We start from the raw sequence: 26,443 nt of genomic DNA, 5'->3' as shown, positions 1-26,443 counted from the left end.
ACTTTCTTTAAAAACTTGAAAAGGGAAGGGCTATTCATTAGTTATAAGCACGGAAAAATCAGAAGATTCATCAATTCACTGCCATCTAGAGTGGTTAAGAATCCAAGAGCAGCTGCAGAGTAGGATACATTCAAGAATCTAAAGAAACATATCAAGAGCTAAATGTTTTGTGTATAATTTATCTTAGTGGGCTTTTTATTAAGGAACAAAAACAAACAAAACTCTCAAATGACAATCTCTTTTTGGCCTCTCAATTTAGTTTAATTATTTAAAAGCTCATTTAGAAATACAAAACTAAGGAGGTTTATAGTTCTAAAATAAAAGGACACATTTAAGCTTGTGGAAAAGCTAGTAATTGTTTGACTCATTTGTAATTCACATACATACAAATAACACTTTAAACAGTACTTTATTTTAATAATGGGCCATATCACATCAATCTAAACTATTCCATTATGAAAATTTCTTCATTGAAAAGTGACCCATTCAACCTTTATAGTAAGCACAGCTTTAGCAAGTCAAGTTTACATTTCAATAACCTTGAGAAGTACTTAATCCTTCTTATAATACTATCTCCCCTTTAAAAGCTTGCTTTGGGTCGTCAAACACACAAGGCACATAATGCTACAGAAAAATTTTACAAAAATGATATAGTATATGTGTAACAAAACAAAAGATCCTGTTCCAAAGATTTATCTTTTAATCTCAGATTTTTAAAAAATGCATTATTTCATAAATTAAGCTACATTTCTGTGGTGTTTATATTCAACAGCTTGTACAAGTAAAAATATAATCGTACCTACAAGGCACCTTAGCCTTTTGCATTTCCCCTAAAAGAAATGAACTAAAGACTTTAAGGATTTCTTACATATAGTTGTATAGTCCAGCATTTAACAAAAAATGTGAAAACAAAATGTCTCTTCAACTTCAGCATTTTTCTTCCTTGGTAATTTCACCAACTGAACCCCATGAGATCTGTAAAGCAAGTCGATTCTTTAGATTGACCAGAATATCCTATACTTGTAGTGATGTTTGTAGCAAAATAGTTCCTTATAAAACTTAATAACACAAGAATGAGGAAAAAATATTTATTTTAGAGTTTCAAAGAACTGAAACTATTATTTTAAATCTGGAGTAGGCACTGAAATATTTTTTTCTATATAACCTTGTTAGAGATTGTCTCTTCGCTTGTTTAGTGCTTCATCTTCAAGCTAAAAATAATAAAGACAATATCATTAGATTATAATCTAATTCTAGGTTATAATAATTCTTAACATTTTATGCTTTAAAAAACCATGTTAGAATATATATTCCTTAGATAAAATTATCTTAACATTGCTTAACTAGCAATTTTCACAGTGGCCTACTGTAATATACTACAATTCTGAGAAGAATTCCAAAAGATCTAATACTCTGTTCAGCTTAACCTATAAAAATGACCAATTACCTGGTCTCCTTTCTGGAATCATGTAATATTGAAAAGGGAGTCAAATTGTGTTCCCTTTAAAATTATCACTTTGAAACTATGTTCCTTTCTGTTCTCAGGCCCTCCTGGGGAAGGCATATCCCCCCAGATAAGGTAAGTGTCTTTACTCAATTAGAAATCTTGGTCAAAAAGCACCCTTTTTTATCTTTTGAGGATGTCAGACTGAATTCCAATTGGAGGTCTGGGTCAGATATCGATAAGCATCTAGGCCTGGAAACTTTGGCATCTTTTTCAACCTGAAACCTGAGCCTCAAGACTCCTTTTAAAGGGCAACTTCTGAATTCACTCTTTGCAGAAGGTCCAAAGCAGCTTGCTCTGCTTCTAGGACTCTGCCCACTGAGAAGGCATTCTCTTCTCAGTGTCAGCCTCCATTTTCCAAATAGATTTTGCCATTAAAGAAGTCAGTCTCTTAGCAAAACTGGCTTCCTATCCAACAATAAATTTTCATTTTTGCCAATTAATACTCTGAGTTCATGAAGTCTTTCATAAAGAATCTGTGTGCCAACCAAAACTTCACCATCACTAATCTCATCAGTATTACCAGTCTCATTTACCATGTGCTCTACTTCACCCTCTATAATTATATTGTTCTCAGACTTCTCTGTCTCAGTTACTTTATCTAAGTAAAAATCATCAAAAATCCATAGGTCTGGTCATATAGATAGGAATTATTTGTGATGAACAGGGAATGAGGCTACAGAGAAAAACATTTAATCTTAAAATGGCATGTTAATAAAAAAAAAAAAAGGCATGTTAATAAAAAAGGAAGAAACTCAAGATAGACATTGTTTGTCTTTCTATTATGCTAGTCACAAAAAGCAAATCAGATAATCCCACCAGATATAAATGAATGAGAAATCTATTGTTTTGGGAAACCACAACATTTAAACACTATTAATGCCAGCACACACATAAGGAATACAACCAACATTTTTTTTCAAATGTGTTTAAAGGCATACCTATAATTTATGAACAGCAGATAGTTCCATCCTCCTGAGAAACACTGTGCAAAGGAATGAGGCTCTCACACTGCTCATTATCTTCTGGAACTCTTTACAATAAAGTAAAAAGTAAGTTATTCAGGGTAACTAAAAAAAGATTATAAAAGAGTTCTATCCTGTTAAAATTAAGCAGAATAAAGTTGTTGTTTTCTCTAGTAATCAAATAAAATTTTATTAAGCTAAAAATCTAGACCCCAAAAGTAAACATGCCTACAAATAAAAGTATTAATTTACTATTATTTTATCCATCAGATTATACATATTAAGGACAATCTTTATTCTCTCTCTCTCTCTCTCTATTTTTTTTTTTTTTTTTTTGCTGAGGCAAAAGGTCACACAGCTAAGAAATATCTGAGATCAGTCCTCCCAAGTTCAGGACTGGTGCTCTATCTACTGCACCACCTAGCTGCTCCGATCTTTAACTATTCTTTACAAAAGCTAGGCTTTAGCTAGGATTGTATGGCCATCATAGTAATACTGCTATATCCCTCTATCTTTGGTGGTGAGGGATGGGGGGAGGTTTGGGAAAAACCCTGATGTACATCCCCTTTAATCTTTGGGGGAAGATGGTCTTGAGTCTCAAACCCCCTCCTATTTATAGGGAAAACTCCAATTGAATTGAATGAGATTACTTATTTGGGAGATCTTTATCCTCTATGAGTTGAAAATTTATCCCTCAAATTCATCTGGAGATTGGCCCCTACCTCGGAGCCAAAGAAACCCAATATATCAAATGTAGTGTGCCCAGGATTTTGCCCACTGATGAAGAGATTTTCTTTTCAGTGTAATAAACCCATTTATTCCACAAACCTCAGCTTATATTGATTGGGGTTTGTGAATTCTTTCACAAATCCTGTGGGCCAGCCAGGGGACCCCATTATTGTCAGGGGATCTCTCAACCCTCATTTCTCACAGCTCAACAATACAAAGCCAATAAGATGGTTAAAAAAAAACCTTTGCTTTAAAAAGTAAAATTTACCTCTGAATTCGATGTTTTCTACAGATAAAAGCAAAAATTCTTCTGACTCCCACCATCACTGGATCCCAGTTATTATAATGACATAGGAGAGTTACAATGAAAAATGAAAAAAACACAGGAATAGCACCTGCAAAAAATAACCAGGAAAATTGCACCTGGAAAAAGAAATAAAGGAAACTCATTTATTACTGGCAGCACACTTTTTTGTTAAACTTAAATTTCCATTTATGAATCTGGCATTAAAGAATAAAGTATCTAATTTTATTATTTTTAACAGCAAAAATCTAGGTACTCTGAAACTGAAAAAAAGGGAGCAATCAGCAGTAGAGTCAAAGACATATTGTACCCAAGAGAAAAGTAACACTTTTCCAGTAGCTTTCTGTAACCTCTGATCTTAACAACAACTTACATATTCATTCCCTATTGCCTTTCATTTCTAACTTCCTGGTTATTTCACTGTTATTCTTGCTTGTTCATAGGCTAACTCCAAGAATCAATTTTTGGCCACAAGCTGTTGTATGTCTTAATGTTAGCTAACAAAATTAAATTACTTAGGTTAACAATTTAAAATTCACTACAAGAAAGGAAATCAAACTTTTTTTTCTTAAAGCTTAACTGTTCTTGGGGCAGCTTGGTGGCGCAGTGGATAGAGCACTAGCTTTGAAGTCAAGAAGATCTTGAGTTCAAATCTAACCTAAGGCATTTAACAGTTCCTAGCTGTGTGAGCCTAGGCAAGTCACTTAACCCCAATTGCCTCAGGAAAGAAAGAAAGAAAGAAAGAAAGAAAGAAAGAAAGAAAGAAAGAAAGAAAGAAAGAAAGAAAGAGAGAGAGAGAGAGAGGAGAGAGAAAGAAAGGAAGGAAGAAAGAAAGCTTACCGTTCTTTTCATAAGGCAGCTATGATACCATTAGTTCTATTTCTGACTCCTTAAATATCTTAAATTATGTATCTCTTGGAATACATTTCAATTAAAATAGCATTAAAAAAGGAAATAAGGTAAAACATACAATTGTAATTAGCCATCTAAGCAGCAGAAAATGCAACAAGAAATTCATATTAAACCCAATTTTTTTTTCCAACCAAATTTAGGACACAGTTTTGATGCAAAGGAGCAAGAGGGGAAAAGAAGCATAATTTCAATAGTTATACAGTAAGAATTTATATTTGGAATTTATATAGAATACACTAAAGCTTAATTATTAGAGAAAGTATGATTTCAACTATAAAATGAAAAAAAAAAATGAAAAAGCTCTGCTTGTTCTCTTCAAGACTGCAAACAATTAAGAATTAAAGACTTATTCACAGGTCAAGCTCCCTCTGCTGGAAAGTACAGAATACCTCATTTCAAAAATCTTATCTTAAGTCATGAAAAACAGCCAGAGATACATTATTCCTCTTAGTATTTAAAGCAAATTCAGTAGAAAATTGATTTAAAATCATTTAATTCCAATTTTAAACATATTCCAGTTGGTTAAGCACATATTGTAGTTATGACAGTTTACATTTTTATAAAAAGTCAAGGTTCAACAACAATAGTATTCTCACTCTGTTGTTATTTTCTTGCATTTTTTTCTTTCTGTTTTTCTTTTCCTTCCTTCTTGATCTGATTTCTCTTGTGCAGCAAGATAACTGTACAAGTATGTATACATATACTAATTTTCACATGTATTGATTCAACACATGTTATGTTGGACTACCTGCCAGCTAGGAGAGGGTAGAGGGAAGAAAATTTGGGACAAAAGGTTTGTTTTGCAAGGGTCAATGTTGGAAAAATTATCCATGCTTATGCTAAGTAAATAAGTGGATGAATGAATGAATAAATAAATGAAAAAAGATAAAAAAAGAGTCAAGGTTCACAGTGCTTTTTTTGCTTATGCCCATTTTATAGATGAAAAAGTTGATTAAGTCGCAAGTATTCATAAGGATTAAAACATAATATTTTTAAATGTTAATATTTGTTCATGCAATTTAAATATTATAGTAAAAAGGAGTTTAATTTTTGACAAATATCTTAACTCAGACCTAAGAGTGTAACATCATAAACAAATTAAGAATATTAAGGAAAATTTAATTATCAGATTTATGAAAAGAGGAAGAGTTCTTGATCACACAAGATAGAGAGATTAACAGAAGGTAAAATGGACAATTTTCAACTACATAAAATTTAAAGGTTTGAGCACAAACAAAACCAATGTGGCCAAATTTAAAAGAGAAGCATATAAGTAGGGGAAAAAAATCTTTGCAAAAAATTTCTCTAAATAGAGTTCTCATTTCTAAGATACAAAGGGAACTGACTCAAATTTATAAGAAAAAAACCTACCCTGCAATTAATAATCAAAGAATAGGAATAGGCTTTTTTCAGAGGAAGAAATCCAAGTTACATGAAAAATCACTATTAAAGAAATTCTCATACTCAACAATGTTTTATAAAAAAAGTTTATAAAAAATGAAAACTGTAAATTCTGGAAGGGTAATTAGATACGTTAAAAAGCAGAACTTCTTAACCTTTTCCCATTTAATTCCTTTACACCCAAGAAAATTTTACATGATCCCAGTTATAGATATTGGTATACAAAGTAAACATTTGCTGACAACAAATTGTAATTTTGTGACCCCCACATTCAGCTATAATATTCCATATGGGAATGGTAATGAATCACAGTTTAAGAAACTATGGTCATTAAAGAACTACTGATGGAGCTGAGAACTGGTCCAACTATTTGACATAGAGAAAACCACTAATAGATCTATCCCCCTGAGAAATCAAAGAGGAATCAATTGGGGAAATGCTGAACAAGCTATAAAATAAATATGAGATGAAATACTGCTATACTAGAAAAAAATGAGTGGAAGCAACAGTTTCAGAGAAATGAGGGAAAATTTTTATGAACTGAAGTAGAGTAAAGTGAGAAGAACCCAAGAGAATAATTTATATAATAACAGTATTGTAAAGACAAATAATTTTGAAACACTTAGGAACTTTAATCACTGCAATGACCAATTATGATTCTAGAGGCCTCACAATGAAAACAAAGTACCCCAATTTCTGATAAAAATGTGATAGACTTAAAAGATATAAAATAATACTTTAAAAAAAAAATATGGCCAATATAGGAATTTGTTTTGTTTAACTACATATTTTTTAACAGGTTTCATTTTGGAGGGAAGGTAAAAGGAAAAGAATTTAGAATTTTGAAAACTGAGATTCTGGGCTTAGTTCTAATCTACTTTCTGTAACTTTGGACATTTTTTCAAATGGGTATACTACTTATTCTATCTACTAGGTACTACCAAAGGGACATGAAGCATTAAAAAAAAAAAAATTTCTTAAAAAATGTAAGATCTTATAAAAATAAGTTATTATAATGCTGCTGTTGTTACTATTATAGTAGAATTAAGAGTAAAATTTATTTTGTTCACATAAACATTTGCTTTTGAAGCAAACATTATCATCATCACAGCAATAGCTAACAAGTATGTTTGTTCCAGATATTGTACTAAGTATTTATGGTCTCATTTGATCCTAACAACAACTGTGGTAAGTAGGTGCTATTACTATCCTCATTTTATAGATAAAAAACTGAAACAAAAAAGACGTTAGCAATCTGGTTACAGCTAAGGAAATATCAGAAGGTGAAATTGAAGTCAGGTCTTTCTGACTTCAAGCCCAACACTCTTTACACTAAGCTACCAAGACTGTGTAAGGCCAGTAAGCGATAATTTTAGAGGGTAACCCAGAACAGAATATAGTAAAAGCCAGTCATAGAAAAAAAAAAATTATAATGCTTAAATTAGTATTGGGGATAGGAATAGGAGAAGAGCAAAACAGATTCTTTTTTCTACACAAATACCCTTATTTCGGTGAATTTAGATACTAACATTAAACATATGGTTAAGCTTGATATTCTTTTCACTCTCAATCTAGAAGATATAATACTAAGGAGAGAAGCATAAAATACAGCTCTTCTGCCCTTGTAAATTTAAAAAACAAGACTAGAACTCCATAAAACAAATACAAATAGTTAATAAAATTAACTTCCATTTTTAATAATTTCACCCATAATGAGCACAATGCTATTTACCATTATTTCTATGTTGTCTGAAAATCAAGTATTTATAGTTTTTGCAACTTAAGACTTTGGGCATCATTTAATTTCCATATACCTAAGTTTCCTCATCTGTAAAATGAGGAAGATGATGAGCTAGATGACATAATATGCCATTTTCAATTCCATAATAAGAAAACAATACTCTTTTATTTCCTTTAATATCAACTAATTTTTGCAAAAGAAAAATGTTAGGCTCACTACTGATCTTTCAAACTAACATTGATTTTAAGTTGCTAATCATGGCACATTTTAGTGATCAAGTCCATTTTAATAATATATCATCTTTAATCAATAAAAGTAAGTTTACCTTTTGCAAGCACATATCAGCTATTATGGTCAGAGGTATTGTAAGGCTTAGTGCAAGTGTACCAATCAGGGATGAGGTAAGAAAACAGCCCCTAAAACAGATAAAAATATACATTTTTTGCATATAAAAGCTACAATGAAAACATCAAAGAAAAGATTTTATAAATTTTATGTATTGAGGGAGGGAAATTGATGGTAGCAAGCTAAAATTCACATCTAATATTTTATTTCATATGTTAAATTGTTAAAACAACAATGGCAAACTAGAAATTCCAAACTCATATAATATTCTTACTATAAAAATTGAAAACAATAAAAAAAAAAAAAAAATTAAGACAACTATACAATATTATGGTAAGCTAAAATAAAACTCTAAATAGTGTTTTATTCCACCAAGAAATAATTTACATATTTAAAGCTAACCATAAGCTTTTCTAAAATTTTGATACTATGACATTACAAACTAAAATTTAATCATTCAAATTATGATAACAGAGATGAAGGGGGTAGAGAGGACAAGGGGACAAGAATGTTTGTTTGTGAAGTCCCCAGAGTTAGGAAAACCTAAGCTGAAGTTCTTCCTCTAGTTCATAACAGTTGTGAGACTGATTTAAGTCACTTAACTCCCTGGTGCTCCCAGGAAGAATGAGAGAAGTTGCTCTCTAGAAGATACAGATGAAATAGCAAGCATTCTTTCTCCCTGTCCATGCCGTTTCTACTCTCCTCCCTCCCTACCCCCCACTCCCCCAAAAGGGGAGAAAAGGGAAATCAAGAAGTAACTTACTTAAGTGATAGCTAAAATTACAAGGGAAAGAACCTAAGAAACATTTAAACAATATTTACAGACCAACCCAAGTCACTATCGCAAAGAAGAATAGACTTATCCCAAAGAAATGAACTCTCCTAAATGACTCCAATTTTGGATTATTTTTTAACCTTAAATAACAAAAAGGATGAACAAATTCAGTACTTTCTACTTCTACTCATTTCATAATCTAAAACATTTTTAATGTTCAAGTCTGGAATATTAATGCTAAATTGTAAAAAAGCCAATTGCTTTATAACTATATATGTAAATGTAGATATGTTGTGTACACACACACACATAAATTACAAGATCCTCAGATACCTTTCATTTCACCAATTCTAATTGTATTTAAGGTTTATGTTAGACAACTTGTAGAATCTGATTTTGTATGTATAGTGTCTTATTGCTCTTTTAATTATTTTCTCTCATTTCCCTCAAGTAAATTAATCAAATGTCTTCTTTTTTTAAAAAAAATGTCATAACATCTAGCAAAGAATTGCACAGCCACCAATAAATACCTATTGACAGACAAGTGACTTAAAATCATGACTACTTTTTTTCCAGAGATCACAAATAAGGAGCAAATCAAGAAAGTATAGTTTTGCAAGGCAATAAAAATTCTAGTTAATGAAAAATAATACTTTGATCTCTGTAACTGAACATCTAATACAATGTTGGATTTAGTCTCTGTTTTAGCTTTTCAATCCATTTAATTTATATGTTGTCCATTATTGTCAAAACGTACTCAAGAAATAAACTGTTAGTGATGAAGAAAGCCATATACACCCAGAGAGAGGCCTGTGGGAACTAAGTGTGGCCTACAACACAGCATTTTCACACTTTCTGTTGATATTTGCTTGCATTTTGTTTTCCTTCTCAGGTTTTTTTCTTTCTAGATCCAAATTTTCTTGTATAGAAAGATGACTCTATAAATATGTATACATATATTGGATTAAATATATATATTTTAACATATTTAACATGTATTGTACTACCTGCTAGTACAATACTAGCAGGTACAATACTAGGGTAGGGGGAAGGAGGGAAAAATTTGGAACAGAAAATTTTGCAAGGGTTGGTGTTGAAAAATTACCCATGCATATGTTTTATAAGAAAAAAGCTTTAATAAAAATAAATAAGTAAATAAAACAAGTTCCTTGAAATCAAGGTAGTTTCATTTGTTTTTGTAGCTTTGTAGCACTCAGCACAGTCTGGAATGCAGCAGTTTAATAAATGTCAGATTTTTTTAAAAAAAGAAAGAAAAAAACTGTTATTAATCTATTTTTAAACAAAAGAATTGAAACACAGAGAGGTTAAGGAATTTAGAAAGATCAGTCACATTCATCTGTATTTTGTATACCATAGTGAGAATACAAATTCAGCTAACATAATTGTATTACATGCAAATTACAAACAAACTCACAGAACACTAATAATTTAATTATTGGCAAACACCATTTCCTTGTTTAAAATCATAGTATATTACAAAGGTCATATTAACCTTCAAAGTGACAAAATATTATGAAAATACAACAAGTTAAAAAGCAACTGCAGAAGAAACAATCTGGTCTGACAAGCAGCAGGAATTTAATCATTTCTTAAATGCACATTTATTTCTGCCAAAATTTCTTAAATAAAGACTATGCAATTTAAATTGAAGAATTACACTATAGAAGAATTACAATGAAATTCATAAAATATAGATTTTAAAATAATCATGTATCTTGACCAAAATAGTATGCTAATTATTAATGGTTTTTACTTGCCCCAAATCAGCAGACTCAGAAACGAGAAAAATGACAGGGTAAGAGAACAAAAGATAAATAGTTTGCCACTTTTCTTCAACAGCAGAAAATGCTCGCCAGCTAACTGAGGCTACTGTGGACTCATCTTACTTATATTTAACATTTCCTAACTATGTGACCCTGGGTAAGTCACTAAACCCCAATTGCCTCAGGGGAAAAAAAAAAAGTAATTTTTCCTCCTTTCTTTTAAGTCAATATAAAAAAACCCCTAAGTCTGGGGGGAAAAAACCACTCTCATTTTGTAATTTTTGTCTACCTAATAGGAAAAAGAAATTCAATATATGAGGTCTCATTAAAGTTCCATTCTAAGCCTTGTACATGGCATAAAAATGACCCTGGGTTCTTAAAGACAACCAATTTGGAAAAGCTTCAAATCATGGAACTAAATATTTATAGACTATAGGCCATCTTGTCTTAAGTTTATAGAAGTTCACCATGAAAAGACTGGCCATCAGATAGATCTTTTGGAGTTTTTAAGGTTTTTTCGATCACAGAAAATCAAAACAATTATATAATGTGCAAGGTCTAAGGTAGGGAATTTGTTCCCCACTTTAAAGAAAGTAGGTGCAACAAAATTTGAAATAAGTGTTTGTTCAGAATAGATCAAGACATTATGCTAGTTTCTTTCAAATGTTAGGACATAAAATAAATGTATGATATACAAATAACAAAAATATCCAAAGGATAATGCATTAAATGCAATAAAAGAGGTAAAACAAAGCATTCAGAGAAAAGAGATATTATGAACTATTAACAAAGATGCAATTTTATAGGTTTTGGGGGGTTTTTTTTTAGGTCACTAGATGAAAAAAGGAATCAAACTGAAGCTTCATCCTTCTTCATCCTTCATCCAAGTTCTTAACTTGGGATCCAGATTCCACCATACCAAGTCTGTGGATAGATTTTGGGGAGAGTTGGGGCATATGAACTTGGATGGGAAAAAATTACATCTTTATTTCAACATAAATGAGCATTCATAATACTAAATATTTTATGTTATGCATTTAAAAATATTATTTGAAAAGAGGTCCATAAGCTTACCATACTGACATAGGGATACATAACAAAAATATTAAGAAACCCTGTACTAAACATCCTTGACTATGCTAATGGTCTGACTATGCTAATGCTAGTTAAATAGCATTCTATAATTATTAAAATGTGTATGTGTGTATGTGTGAGTGCGCTCACAAGCACATGAATGCACAGACAAATCTCTTTCACCTTCACAGGTATCTAATGCAATACCACCCACCATACCACTGTAAATGAAGTTCTGCCACTCAAAACTCTTAATTCAGTTCCTCCTAAACCTCTTAACCCAGTTCCACTTGGTCCAGTGATCCTCATTCCAATTCAGCTATATTCAAAAGCCAAACTCCTTTCCATGCTACATCCATGTCTCAAATGTCTTTGACTATTCACTCTCAAGTTCTAATACTCTCCCTGCTAAGGAGAGACCCCATTCTTTCAATTAAAGCTTCTGTCAACCCAAAGTTTAATATAAAAATCAGTACTTTGTAGAATCCCATGGGAAAAATTTTCAACAAGTACAGAAAATTAAAGTGTTTTATTTGTTCCCTGACTTTAATCTATTCAGTCCTAGAATCTTGTCCAGCCTCAATTATCCCACTCTGCATTTCCAGAATGGCCCAGCCAATTAATCAAGGTAATGCTACCCTCTCCTCAAAACTCTTCCCTCAAAACTTGAAGCATAAAAGTTTGTATGGGCTCAATGAACAGAGTTACATAAGAAATGCCTGTAGTTGGTTTCCTTTAAAAATAATATCTATATAAAGATAAATAGTACATACCATAACCACAGCAGCTCTGAGAGAACTGTTCCAATTAGGCCATTAATGACAATGCACATTAATACTAATTTATTGGGAAATTCAAAGGCCTCAAATCCAGTATAATGAAGTAAAAAGAACCCCGGCCATAACAGCAGCAGATTAAAGAGACCTACAAAACCTAAACACATATAAAAGAATCAGAATTAGTTACTGAAATTTACTTCACTTCTAGAACTTTTTATTGTCAAACAACCTCTCTGAATCTGGCCTAAGAGTCTTAACTGTTTGTCTCCTAGTGGATAAAAGACCTGCCACCTGGCTAATGCTTTATAACTTTAAAAAGACAGAAATTGTATTTCAAAACTGATGAACAATAGATCTCCTGAATTTAAACTGCCATACAGATGCTGAAGACCACTATTAAAATGATGTAAAATAAACTACTTTAAATGATTTTAAAATAGGGTAGAACACAAAGTTACTAACAATAGAGAACTTAGTACAGAATGATATAACATTAAAGTTATTAGACTCCAAATTATGATTGAAAAATTAGACAGTTAAGAGTTTTTATTTTATTAATTTAACAAATATTTATTAATACTTATTGTACATGGAAAGTCACATGGCCCTTACCCTTCAAGAACTAACATAAACCAAATACAAACAACTGAAATAAAAGGCAGCATATTTTTAATGTCACAAAAATGATAGTGGTATATTTATATTTGTAATTACATAAAATAGGATTCTCTGTATTTTTTTTTTAAATATGTTCTATGTTTTAGGAAGATGTTTCAGGGAATCCCTGAGAGTCCTAAGGCATTGCCAAGGTTTACTGAGGCGGGAGAGGGAAGGAAGAGTGGAGAGAAGAGGGAGATATAAAAAAACAAATTACAAATTATACCTGCGGTCATTTCTGGGCACCAAATACAGAGATTAAAATTCTACAACATGGAAAACATGGAAGAATTTTATAGAATCTCAGCAAAACCAACAGAAACAAGATTAAAAGGAAAGTACAAAGCTTGGAAAAAATCTTTATAGACAGTATTTTTGACAAGGGTCTCATTTCTAAAATATATAAAGAACTGGGTAAATTTATAAAAATACAACTCATTCCCCAATTGATAAATGTGACATCAAAGGGTATGAATAATTTTCAGATGATGAAATTAAAGTCATTTATAGTTATATGAAAAAATGCTCTAAATCACTGTTGACAAAAGAAATGCAAATTAAAACTACTCTGTGGTACCACCTCACACCTCTCAGATTAGCTAAAATGACAGGAAAAAATAATGATAAATGTTGGGGGAGGGGGGAAACTGGGACACTAATACATTGTTTATAGAGTTGTGAACTAATTCAACAATTTTGGAGAGCAATATAAAACTATATCCAAATATATTGAACTGTGCATACCCTTTGACCCAGCAGTGCCATTACTGGTCTGTATCACAAGGAAATCATAAAAGAGAGAAAAGGACCCACATTAGCAGATCTTTTAGTGGTAGTAAAGAATTGGAAAAGGAGTAGATGCCCAACAATTGGAGAATGGCTGAACAAACTGTGGCATATGAAGATAATGAAATATTATTATTCTATAAAAAAATTGATGAACAAGCTGATATTAAAAAGGCCTGGATTTATATGAATTGATGCTGAGTGAAACAATACTCAATAACAGCAAGAATAGGTAATGATCAGCTGTGAAAGGCTTTGTTCTTCTCAGTGGTTCTGTGATCCAAAGCAATCCCAATAGAATGTAAATTAAAACATGCTGTGTTCACTTCTTTTTTCTGTTTTATCTCTTCCATGGTTTTTCTCTTTTGCTCTGATTTTTCTCTCCCAAAATGATTCATAAAGCAATGTGAATTAAAAATAAGCTTACTACTGCTATTACTACAAGAACAGCAAAAAAAAAAGAATTTCAGCAATTGGTAGGGACAGAAATCCCCTGTATAACTGTCTGAAATTGTCCAGCCAATGTTTCCTGAAGATCAGTGTAAAAGGGAAACTACTACTTTTAAGAGGCAGTCCATTCTGCTTTTACAAAGTTTTTTTTTTCCTTTATTTTAAATCTAAATGTGTCTATTTCTAGCCATAATTTCTTTTGCCCTTGGACTCAGAATAAATCTAATCCCCTTCCTTGGTCCTTCAAATATTTGATTACAACTAATTTATCATCTTTTTTATGAAATAAGTATGCCTAGTACTTTCTACCAATACCATATGTCAAGACAGCAAAACTCCTTATGATTCTGGTCATCCTCTAAGTCTACTTTAATTCTCAAAGTTCTTCCTAAAATGAAGTACTCAGAAATGAATATGTGACTGCAACAGAGTATATAGTGGGACGATTAAATCTATTCTCTAGACATCATGTCTAATGTCCTTAATAAATGCAATTTAAAATTAAATTAACTCTTCTGGAGATAAGGGAAGGCTATGACAAAGTCTGAAGACTGTCTTAAAGAAACAAAATCTGCAAGACTATTTTCTAAATAGGACTAAAAAATGGCAATGTATACCATATGAAGTTTTATGACATGCCATTATCTAGTTATTTAACAAGCATGAATGATGGAAAGCATGAGTGTATTACTGATATCCATGTAAGACACAAAAGATCTGAAGCTAGATAGCTTTTGAAGGATTTATAGGAAGAGACAAAGAATCAAACAGGATGAAAAGATGTGAATGGACTGATTTGCACTAATAACTGTAGTACATCAATAAGATCATCTACTGAAGAACTGAAGTATTCCTACAGGAGAAAATCTAAACTACTCATTCTGTCATTCAATAAATTCCATGAACTAGTTGCATCCTAATTTTCCAAGCTTAACTCCCACTTTTCCTCTACATAAATCCTCGGCTCCAATATAGCCAGAATAAGCTTTATGAATTCTTTCTTCTATGCCTACACTTCAGAGAAGCATCATCAATTGCTGACTGGACAATTCAAACCAAATATCCTTCAAGGATTTCAAATTTAGACATGTCCAAAACAGTTTTATCATTATTTTCCTTAAAAAATCCAACCTCTTACTGCTGAGAGCACTATAATTCTTTCATTCATCCAAGTTCACAATCTTGCTCATACCACATATCCAAATAAATGGTTGTCAAATTTTATTATTTCTATCTCTACAATATCTTTGTATACACTCTCTATTCGTCATTAACTTAGCTACCACTCTAATATAGGTCCCCCAAATTATTGCTACAGCCTTCTAACTAGTTGTCCTAACTCAAGTCTCTCTCCACTCCACTAAAACCACTAAAGACATTTCCCAAATATACAGGTCTCACCACATCATCCCCATATGGACATGCAGTCAAACACCATTGGCTCCCTATAGGTTCTGGGAGCAAATATAAAATCCTCTCATATTTAAAGCTCTTCACAACCAGGGTTTCTCTTATCTTTCCTTCTTATACATTATTCCCCACTACAGTTCAGCTTACTGGTCACTTTGTTGTTCTTTACCTACAACACTCCATTTTTAATTTTTGTGCCTTTACAATGGCAGCTTCCCATGAATGGAATATGCTCCATCTTCACGTCCACCCACCTTTTGGAGTCACTAATTTACTGGAAAACTTAGTCAACAAGCTTTTATTAAGTTTCTATTATGCACCAGGCACTAGGCCAAATACAAGAGTCATCTTCTCTAATTACTTTCCCAGAATTCAACCTTCTCTCTCCCAACACACACACACACACACACACACACACACACACACACACACACACACACACACACACACACACACACACACATACAGTGAATGCCTTGCTTATAGCAGAAATCTAAGAAATGCTTGCTGATCAAATGATTGATTTAGCCAGATTTTCTTGATTCTTCAAGACTCAGTTCAATTCCCCCCTTTTCCATAAATATATAAACTGACGATTCTAATACAGTGACTACTCTTCTCTTTAGCTTTACAGGACTCTCTATAGCATTATATTTGACAATTATATCTTATTCTTAAAATATAATTCATCAAATCACAGATACTAAATAAAAATGACCTGAACAAACTTAGCAATAATCTATTCTAGTGCTAAAGAATAAAATATTAGAGAAAGAGATGAAGAAAGCATTGCTTTTTCAAAATAAAAATCTTTTCTAACTATTAACTAGGAAAAGAAACTTAAGATTTCAAACCAATTTACATCTGATATATCATGACATACTTGAAGGTAATATAGTAAACTACTTAACACTTACAAAAGTAAATCTAGGAATAATTTATTTTTTTGAAATGTTAAAAAAAAAGAAACAAGTCACTGATATGACACTTTCCTTGCATACATTACACTTGGATATATAACTTTACTGACAAATCATTTATCTGAAGTTCAGTTTTGGTGATGTTCTCCTAAAATTATTTTCATTACTATACTTAAGAATCAGATTTTAAAATCAGAAGAAATTTTAGAAATTAGATCAATCCTGTTATTTCACAGATTCAGAAATGGAGGCGCAGAGGTTAAAAGAGTGGTTCCAGATTACATAGAAAACTGATAGAAGAGCTGAAAGAGAATCTAGGCCTTCTGACTGTACCAAAGGCTTTCCCCACAATACCATATGGTTTCCTTAACTGAAGAAAATAGCGGACATAGAAACAAACAATAGCTTTTATCAGATAATTTTTCAAAAGAACCCAGAAGTCTATTCATTCCTAGCAGCCTAGCCCTATGAACAAAAGCTTTATTTTTAAGCAGGTATTAGGTAACAGAAAATGAATTATATTTGAGAAACTCCAAATCCAAAAGATGTTGAGCTTGAGGATGCTGAAAACTACATTTGTTGTTCAATTGTTTTCAGTTGGGCCTGACTCTTTATGGCACCACTGAAGTTTTCTGGGCAGAGATACTGGAATGTATGTCACTTCTTTCTCTGACTCATTTTACAAATGAAAAAGGAAAACAATGTTAAATGACTTCCTCATACAGCAATTAAGTGTCTGAGGCCATAATTGAACTAAGGTAAGTCTTCTTGACTCCAGGCTTGACATGCTATATACATTGTGACACCTAACTATGTGAACTATGACAATTTTAATCTTAATAAGGAAATGCCAGGCTAAATCAATTCCAAATGCACTATTGATCTTTTTTTTTTTTTTTTTAGTATGGCAATAAAACTACAGAATGAAATTGTTAGTATTATATTGTCACATAATGACTATATTGTCAAATAATGAATGCATTCCTATGTTTTCTATGATATATAAATTGTCAAATACAAAAATGAGAATAAGTTATTTGTTTCATGAAATTTACTTTACTCAGCAGAAAAGTAAAACCATGTGATTCACTAAAGGAGTTCTCTTTTGGCAGAAAAATAAAGAATTCTCATTTCCAAATTTATCCATATTATTCTCTGAGAGAAAATACATTGATAGCTTTGTGTGAAAAACTTAAAATGTGCACAGAAGATATAAAGGAAAGCTAAAGACAATGAAAACAGAAGTTCAAAAACTGGCATAGGGCAGACAGGTAGATGATGATGAACAATTAAAAGCTATTGTGCTTCCAAGTTGGCGTGAAATCCTTTATTGACTATTCTTTAGGTCTGTCTATTCAAATGATTCCAAATTCACCCAATTATGTTACCATCTCTGTCTTCTCTCTAAGAATATTAGGAGAAATTCTGTCAGAAACCTTGGATAAATTCTATATGGTATGTGAGTGTGTGTGTGTGTGTGTGCGTGTGTGTGTGTGTGTGTGTGTGTGTGTGTGTATTTTTTTTTTTTTACATTGACTAAATTTCCCCATGTAGCTTTTTCCTTTTTTCCCATCTGTGGATTTGTTCACATGAGAAAGAATTAAAAAATTTAAGAGAAAGACCAAAAAATAATCAGTGAAATACATCAATAAAATTTGAAAATATGTGCAGTATTCAACACTTTCAGATCTACTTCTGCAAAGGAGAGCAGGTATATTCTTAAAATTCTTTGGAGCCCAGCTTAGTTTTTGAAAAGACTAAAAAAATTAATACACCAACTTGATTAAAAAAAAAAGGGGGAAGAATATCAAATGAACAAAATAATAAATGAATGGCAAAAGAACAAAAAAGGCAAAAGAAAATTTGCAGTTATATATTAATTGAACTGAAAAATCTTGTGGATTACCTTAAAAATATTTATATCTAAATTAACTGAATTACTTTTGCATTCTTAGAAAAGGAAGTAGAACTAGCATCAAAGAAACTACAAAATTCAGAAAAATAAAATAAAAACAAACTCCTGGTCCTGATAGATTTGTAGAAGAATTCTATCAGACTTTAAAAGAACAGTATTATACAAATTATTTTCTACAACTAAATCAAATATAGAAGAGAAAAAAAGCATCCTCGTTTTATTCCTTCATTTACTGGGAAAGCTTCCAGTGCATTTTTAATGACATGAATACCTCTGTGCTTACAGTTTGTAGGGCTTTTAAAAATAAATCATCGTTGTACTATTTCTGCATCTCTTGAGAGAATCATGTGGTTTAGATGGTTGTTTTAAGTATAATTATTATTTTCCTAATGCTGAAACATCCTGATAAAAATGCACCTTGAACATAATCAAAGATTTCTTAACAGCTGAAGCCTACTTGATAGACTTAAAATTTTTTGAATCAACACTGATTAATAATATTAATTGATAGCTATCTTTTATTTTATTGTTCCCTGGTTGGTGTAGGTATTTTAGTATATTTATCTCATAAAAAGAATCTGGAAAATTGCTTTTTTCCTTAATATTTGAAAGCAATTTGTGATGTTGAACAATTCCATATTGAACTTAAATAAAGACAAGTTTATCAAATTAGTAGGTAATACAAAAGCAGGAATTTTCATTAACACATTTTGAATATCAAAATCAAATTTTGAATCCCAAAATCGAGATTATAAGCTTGAACTGATTAAGAGGATGAAATTTAACAAATAAAAGTAAAATCTTTTGCTACAGTTGTACAAAAGCTGGGGTATAGTACAAGTCATTAGTACTGAGAGTTTAAAAAAATCTAATCTCAGGCTGTATTACTCTGGAGAGCAAATTTGGAACCATACCCAAAGGGCTAAAAAGCTATGCATATCCTTTGATCCAGCACTGGGTCTGTATCACGATAAGATCATAAAAGAAAAAGGACCCACATATGCAAAAAGATTTTAGCAGCTCTTTTTGTGATGGCAAAGAATTGGAAACTGAGTGGAGTAGGAAGTTATAATATTTGAATGTAATGGAATACTATTGTTCTATAAGAAATGATGAGCAGGTAGATTTCAGAATAAGCGTGGCAAAATTTTCAGGGACTGATGTTGAGTAAAGTGAGCAGAACCAGGAGCACTGCACACAGTAATAGCAAGACTGTGTGATGATCAACTATGACATACTTAATTCTTCTCAGCAATACAGTGATCCAAGGCAATACTAATCGTCTTAGAATGAAAAATGCCACCTGCATCCAGAGAAACAACTATGGAGACTGAATGAGGATTGAAGCATAATATTTTCACCTTATTTGTTTTTTTTTCTCTTGTGTTTTTTTCCTTTTGATTCTTCTTTCACAATATAACAAATATGGAACTGTGTTTAAAATGATAGTACACCTATAACCTGTATCAGATTATTTGCTTTCTTGGAGAGGGAAGGAGAAAAAAATGTGAAACTCAAAATCTTACAAAAGTAAATGCTGAAAACTATCTTTACATGTAATTGGGGAAAAAATAAAATACTAATAAGAGTGGGGGGGAAGCATAAACAAAAAATAAAATCTCAAGCTGCATTCTGAGGCACAGTGTCCAGAATTTTTCTTTTTTGGTGGGGGGGAGGTGGGAAGGAGATACAAGAGAGGTTAAGACTCCCATCCAATAAGATCAGATCTGGAATACTGCATTCAGTTCTCCGTGCTTCATAAATGACACTATAAAGCTGAGAACATTCAAAGCAAAGCAACTCAGAAGCATCTAGAGGTCACATCATATGAAGAATGGTTGAAAAAAACTGAGTGTATTTAATCTGGACAAGAATTAGTGGAAAAGGGATATGTGATAGACAATTTCAAGGATTTAAGGACTATCACATGAAATTACATTTGCTCTGTTGTGGTCCAATGGAGTAAAAGATGAGCAATGAGTAGGTTCTAAAGAGGAAGATTTAGATTTTTGGTAAGGAGAAACTTACATATGAGTATCACCATAAGGAAAATAGCTTCCTTGGGAAGGAGTAGATTCTCTCTGAACTAGGATCTTTAAGTAAAAGCTAGATAATCAATTTTTGGATAAATTACAAAGGATCAAGTGTGTTGAATAAATGGATTCTGACATCTTTTTCTTCTAACTGAAACTCTGCAATTCTCTAGTTGTCTTTCCCAAATCCCTTTCCCAGGGGCAGAATTAACCATAATGCAGCGTATAATGCAAATAACAAAATGAAGGCAGGAAGGGGATGGCGGAGATGGGGAGTAAACTGACTACTAAAGTTCTTTATTTTGATAAAATGTCATGATCCTAATTAGAAACTTTGTTATTTTAATATTTAATTTTCTTTATTAATTTCTACCCACAGAAAGTGAATTAGTCATTTAGAGAAAAAAGGTCTTACCAAAGAACATTGGTATATCCAATTTATCTTCTCTGTCTACTTTTCTTTTAATCATAACAATATAGACAGCATAGAGCATGGCACCAATAAGAGACCAGATGGAACCTGAAAAAATAAAATAAAAATAATTTAATGTACATTTGCTATTTCCATTTCCCTGTGTTATATCTCTATATTTCCATTTTTCTCTATTTAAACCCTACCCATCCATCAAGGACATAATCAAATCCTACCTCCTCCACACTACCTTCTCCAACTACTCCAACCAACACTAACATCTGTTACCTTCATTTTTCCTATAGTCTTTAACATATAATTTATCATTTACTACAATTATACATTTACTGTCGTATATTGTTCTCTAGCTGAATAATGCATTTAGGTGTGATATGTTCAACTAAAAAGCTCCTAGAAGACAGAAAACATGTATCTTATCAGTTTTACACCCTCTAAACCATACAGGCTATACAGAAAACATAAGAAATGCACAGTAAATGGACCATCTGCTCTTGAGTATCTCTGATTATGAAATTTTCATAAATCATCAAAAGTATTTAAATTTCAAACAAGCCAAATATTATCTATTTCCTTTGTGATTATTTGCTTTGTGATCATTTTTAGCACATCAAAAATTATATTAAATTTATTTTTTCTCTTTGGTTTTATGGAAAGGACTTTCAATAATCAATAAATCCATTCAGAACTAAGTATATGGTAAACATGAAATTTGATATTTGAATGACAAATATATGAAATATTTCTAGACATCTGTTTATACAATTTTGCATATGAATATAATTTGGGGACTAAAAAAAAAAAGAGATGAGGAAAGAAGCCCACAGTAACACAGAAAGTCATCAGGATAGCCAGGATTTAAAGTTTTCTGATCTCAAAACCATCTCTCACTCCACTCTACTGTGCTTGTTACCTTAAATACAATAAGGTGTTTACAGCTTTAGAAGCATGCCCACATAGTATACTATATGTGTTCTCCTATAAAATACAAAGATTAATTCAGCAGAGTGGGAAATGTATAGTATAATGTATAAAGAACTTTTCTCAGTGCCAGGGAAAATTCTGTTAAAGTTCAACCCTTCACATACATTGGCAATATAACCCTCATCAGGTCACATAACTTCAATGCTCAAAAAAATATTCAAAAACTAAAAATGTAGAAAAGATGCCTACCAACATTATTAGGGCAAGTTTCCTCATCTGGTAGTTCCTGATACCAATGAATCTAGTCACTATTTAACACAAATCTAGTCACTATTTAACAACTATTTATCATTTAGCTATAAACAGATGAAAAATATATCATCTCTCTATATATAGAAGGTAAGTTTTCTTAAACACAAGAGACTTATACATACCTATTGTATCTTTTCCAGCAGATTTCTCAGACCCTGAAAGGTTTACCAGCACAACACCTCCAATGCTACAGGAAAAAGTGGTCATTATTCATCGGAATAATACTTTCATTTTGAAGAGGATTGAGTAAGAGATCTTTAAACTACTGATAGCCACTAATCCACACATTAACTAAAATTTTTTTTAAAAAAGGTTGTTTATTGGAGAATTAAACCGTCAACAAGCATTTATATAATCAAACTATCCTTTTTACCTGACTGATCTGTTTGTTAATTTCAAATCAGATTAATGAATCGTGAGGTATAGAGTGGGAACTCTATATAATATGACTAATGAGGGGAAAAAAAAAATCACTAAAATTTTAAAATTCAGGTGAAACTTAAAACATTTCTGTTAATGAGTTTGAGCTGGATCTTGAATGAAGTCAGGGATAATAGGCACTCCATCTCCCATCTCAACAGCTTTGCACTATTTGTCTCCAATGTTTTTGAGAATGTTTTCTTTCCTCCCTTACCATCTAGCTCTTAGAACCTTTGACTCAGCTCAATGCCATCTTCTACAAAAGGCCTTTTCCAATTCCTTAGCTTCCAAAGCCTTTCCTTATAAGATTAACTTCAATCCACTCCATAATTATTTGCACAACAACTTTTTGGTTTGTTTCTTGTTTCCTTTATTAAAGCTTTTTATTTTTCAAAACATATGCATGGACAATTCTTCAATATTAGCCTTTGCTATTTTTATTTGTATCTAGAGGACTTAGCACATTGCCTGGCACATAATAAAAATAAATGCTTGTTGGCTACTTTATGAGAATTATATTAAAATGTTAGCTACAATTAAGTTTCAGAGATTTTTTAAAAAAGGTAAAGAAGAAACTTCAAATCTATAAAGGTAACATTTATTTCTCTCTTGAACCCTATACTCAGTTTATATGCAAAACAAAAATAATGACATTCTGCTATAGAAAAAGTTAAAAGTATAATTCTATCTTTTTCAGAGTAGAAAAATGAGGCTACATCACAGACGGAACCAATTTAAGATTCAGCAAAGGCCAGCATTTCCATTCCCAACCTTCTGTAGTACAATACTGTAGGATGACTTAGGTTCAAATCCTACCTTTGCTTGCTGTGTGACTTTAGACCAGTCACTTAACATTTCTGGTCCTCAGTTTTCCTCATCTATAAAATAAAAGGGTTGAACTAGATGATCTCTAAGTTCCCTTCCAATTCTAAGTCTTATTAACCTCTTTCAAGTTGCATCTATTTAGGTAGAATAATGAAATATTCTTAAGCTTTACTTTAAGAATTTACTCTTTTTTTGAGGTAGTCACATTTCTTTCCATTATTGCAAGTCACAATCCCTATGCCACTTAGTAGGTCTTGGAGAATTTCTCAGACTGAAAAATTTATGAGTCATTATATCATTCAAATTATATGGTTATAAACCCATGAATTAGAAATCAGGATAGCAATAAAAATGCCAAGAGGTGATTTTTCTTTTTAATTCTGAACTTAACACAAAATAAAATGGACATACTCATAAATATGTAGTAGTGTATAAGGGGGGTAAAAAAGGATTATATATTAAACTGCAGGGCTCTATAATATAGTCTGTTTTTCTTTTGAAGTTTGTAAGTTAAACCTGGAGTATTTAAAAAGCTGACATGCTTATCTGTGTTTCTTTCTGGCCTTTCTTACTTTCTGTTCTCTGCATTTAAAAAAAAAAAAAAAAAAAAGATATCTTAATGGTCTTCTTTTCTTTAATTTTTTTTCCCTATCCTATCGTTTCTTACCATTCCAAGATCTGCCCCTAGGTAATATAAAAACAAAGCCCTTATAATTAATATGTATTTTCAAATAAAAACCAAAAATTCTGGCTATGTCCAAAAAATGTGTATCTTATTCTACACCTTGTGTCCATCACCTCTTTTGTATAGAAATACATAAACAAACTTCATCACCACAAAACTTCTGGAATCATTAGATTGTTCAAAATACTTAAACATTTCAGAATGACTTTAACATATCCTTTTGTGCGAGAACTTTCTACTTTAGTATATTAGCTTAAATTTAGGATTATAAGTGAATTTAGTTACATGTAGAGATGACTTTTGCATACATACTAATCATGGAAATTTTTAAGCAACTAATGGAAATTCATAGTTGCTGAAAATAAACCTCCTCTCCCCTGATTCCCTCCATTAGATTGAAAATTTCTTAAGGAATGAGGGTGTTTTTCTTTCATCTTTGTATTCTTAACTCATTATAGTTCCTTCCACAGAGGAGGTCCTTTAAAAATGTTTGTGAAATTGAAAACCAATAATTCTAATTCCCTTCTAATATTATTCTTCCTAAGAGGTCTAGAGGAAACCCAAAAACCCAAGGCAGACATGAACATCACATCACCTTCAAATCTCCACTAATAATTTTCTTTTGATTTGGACTACATGGGATACCATCCCTGTTTATACAATGTTAAACCATCTCTCTCTATATCCCAATCCATCTCCTACATCCCAGGAACAGGGGGGAAAAAAAAGTAACTATTATTTTTTACCAGAACAAAGCATTTATCACTTGATAGTCTTACCATAAAATGACAGCTAACAGTTTAGAAAGAGTAAATCTGTCTCCACTGTTACTCGGAAACACTGCAGCTAAGATTAAAGTAAAAAGTCCTGTGGAAGATTAAAATAAAGAAATAAAATTTTGGCATGACTGTATACTGCCAAATATTTTTATGAATAAGAACATAACATACTTAACTTTAGAACTAGCTTAAAAATGATACTCTATTTAGGAAGGAACAGATTCTATTAGTCACAAATGCGTTTAAATGACAATTTTTAATAATTCAAAAATGGTTCAATATTTTTTAAAATCATGCATCTAAATTGTAGATTCGAAGAAATATTTGACTTTATAATCATGCATGTGTGACAAAGCTATTTTGAAAACATCAAAAATGTTTTATCTACTGATTTGAGGTAAATAAAATTATCTTTAAAATAAAATAAAAATTATCACAGGCCAGATTATAATTATAGGTGATTATATTTTGTCATGAAGCCTGGAAAAAATACCCCTCGAGAATGGAAATCTGAAAAGATAAAACAACTGTATTAGGAATAGATGTATTATAAAAATGCAACAAAGTATATGTGTATATCACCAAATCCAATGCCTTGTTAAGTCCTTATCCTTGATTATCTTCACTTTTTAAAAAAATTTATTTTGGTATCCCCTAACAATGCCTTGAATATGACTGAAAGCAAATTAATGCTTGCAGATTTGGATAGTATTAACTAGATTTTTCATTCTTGATACTTTTTTTCTCCTCTGACTCTCATAGTATTTCATTCCCATACCCCCTATCCTACCTGACACCTCTTAGTATTGTCTGGATCTTCATCTTGCTACTATTCTCTTAATGGTACATAATACATTTAATACATGTAGCATGTGAAAATATGCAAAGCATTTCCCTCATAAAAATTCTAAAAGGAAGGCAACACAAATCAATTTTACAAATAAGGAAAAAAAGCTCTAAGAATTGTGTGGCAGACACTGCAATGTCTACAACACCAATCATGCCACACCATTTAATTGTCTCTGTCCTCTTCATGCTTTTTCTTCTCTCTCTACTCTCTTGATTAGTCATAGCAAATTTTCACCTCTAAATAGTAAATTCCCTAAATCTCTAAAGTAGTTCAATACTTCCAAATGCCTATTTAATGTTTCTATTTGGGTGATATATTTGTGCTTCAAATTCAAATACATCAAACTGAAATTATCCTACTCTTCAAACCTGCCCTTTCTTCTAATAACTACTGTAGAAAGTAACTTAAATAAATTAAAAATAGTACACAACTAATAACTAATAAGATTGCCAATGAAATGGGAACTCAGTGGTTTGCAAAGCAGCCAGCCCACTGCAGTATTAGAAAACTCCATTAATAAGTACATCATTCTGGACCTCTAAATATATTTCTTTGAAATAGTTCTCATTTTCCCTGATGCTATCCCTCAGGAACATATAGAACTTGTCTAAAACAAATATCTAAGACAGATAATCTGTCTAGGTAGTCTAACAGCAAACATACATTTTTCCATTATTCTTAGGGTCACTTGTAATTTTGGTTTTTTAGAGACAGTGGTTTCTATGATTCACATC

At 31.6% G+C, this 26,443-nt stretch overlaps 1 protein-coding gene across 6 annotated transcripts in view; it reads right to left on the bottom strand.

Moving 5' to 3' along the window:
* Positions 1–239: 239 nt before the first annotated feature.
* The window catches only part of SLC35F5 (solute carrier family 35 member F5), a 94,483-nt gene continuing 68,279 nt past the window's right edge, over positions 240–26,443 (bottom strand). For 5 of the 6 annotated variants that reach the window (XM_074301860.1, XM_074301861.1, XM_074301863.1 and 2 more), the window contains 8 exons: positions 24,860–24,947; positions 22,273–22,337; positions 20,900–21,004; positions 12,308–12,467; positions 7,882–7,972; positions 3,467–3,621; positions 2,446–2,537; positions 240–1,211 (listed from right to left, as the gene is read on the bottom strand). In XM_074301860.1, the coding sequence (XP_074157961.1) occupies positions 2,453–2,537; positions 3,467–3,621; positions 7,882–7,972; positions 12,308–12,467; positions 20,900–21,004; positions 22,273–22,337; positions 24,860–24,947 (749 nt within the window). In that variant the 3' untranslated portion in view covers positions 240–1,211; positions 2,446–2,452. Of the gene's footprint in view, positions 1,212–2,445; positions 2,538–3,466; positions 3,622–7,881; positions 7,973–12,307; positions 12,468–20,899; positions 21,005–22,272; positions 22,338–23,404; positions 23,449–24,859; positions 24,948–26,443 lie in introns of those variants that run through there. The other variant, XM_074301866.1, reaches the window with a different exon arrangement.

The sequence above is a fragment of the Sminthopsis crassicaudata genome, chromosome 3 (genome assembly GCF_048593235.1).
Source record: "Sminthopsis crassicaudata isolate SCR6 chromosome 3, ASM4859323v1, whole genome shotgun sequence".
Classification (NCBI taxonomy): domain Eukaryota; kingdom Metazoa; phylum Chordata; class Mammalia; order Dasyuromorphia; family Dasyuridae; genus Sminthopsis; species Sminthopsis crassicaudata.
This window is presented reverse-complemented; position numbering and strand designations above follow the sequence as displayed.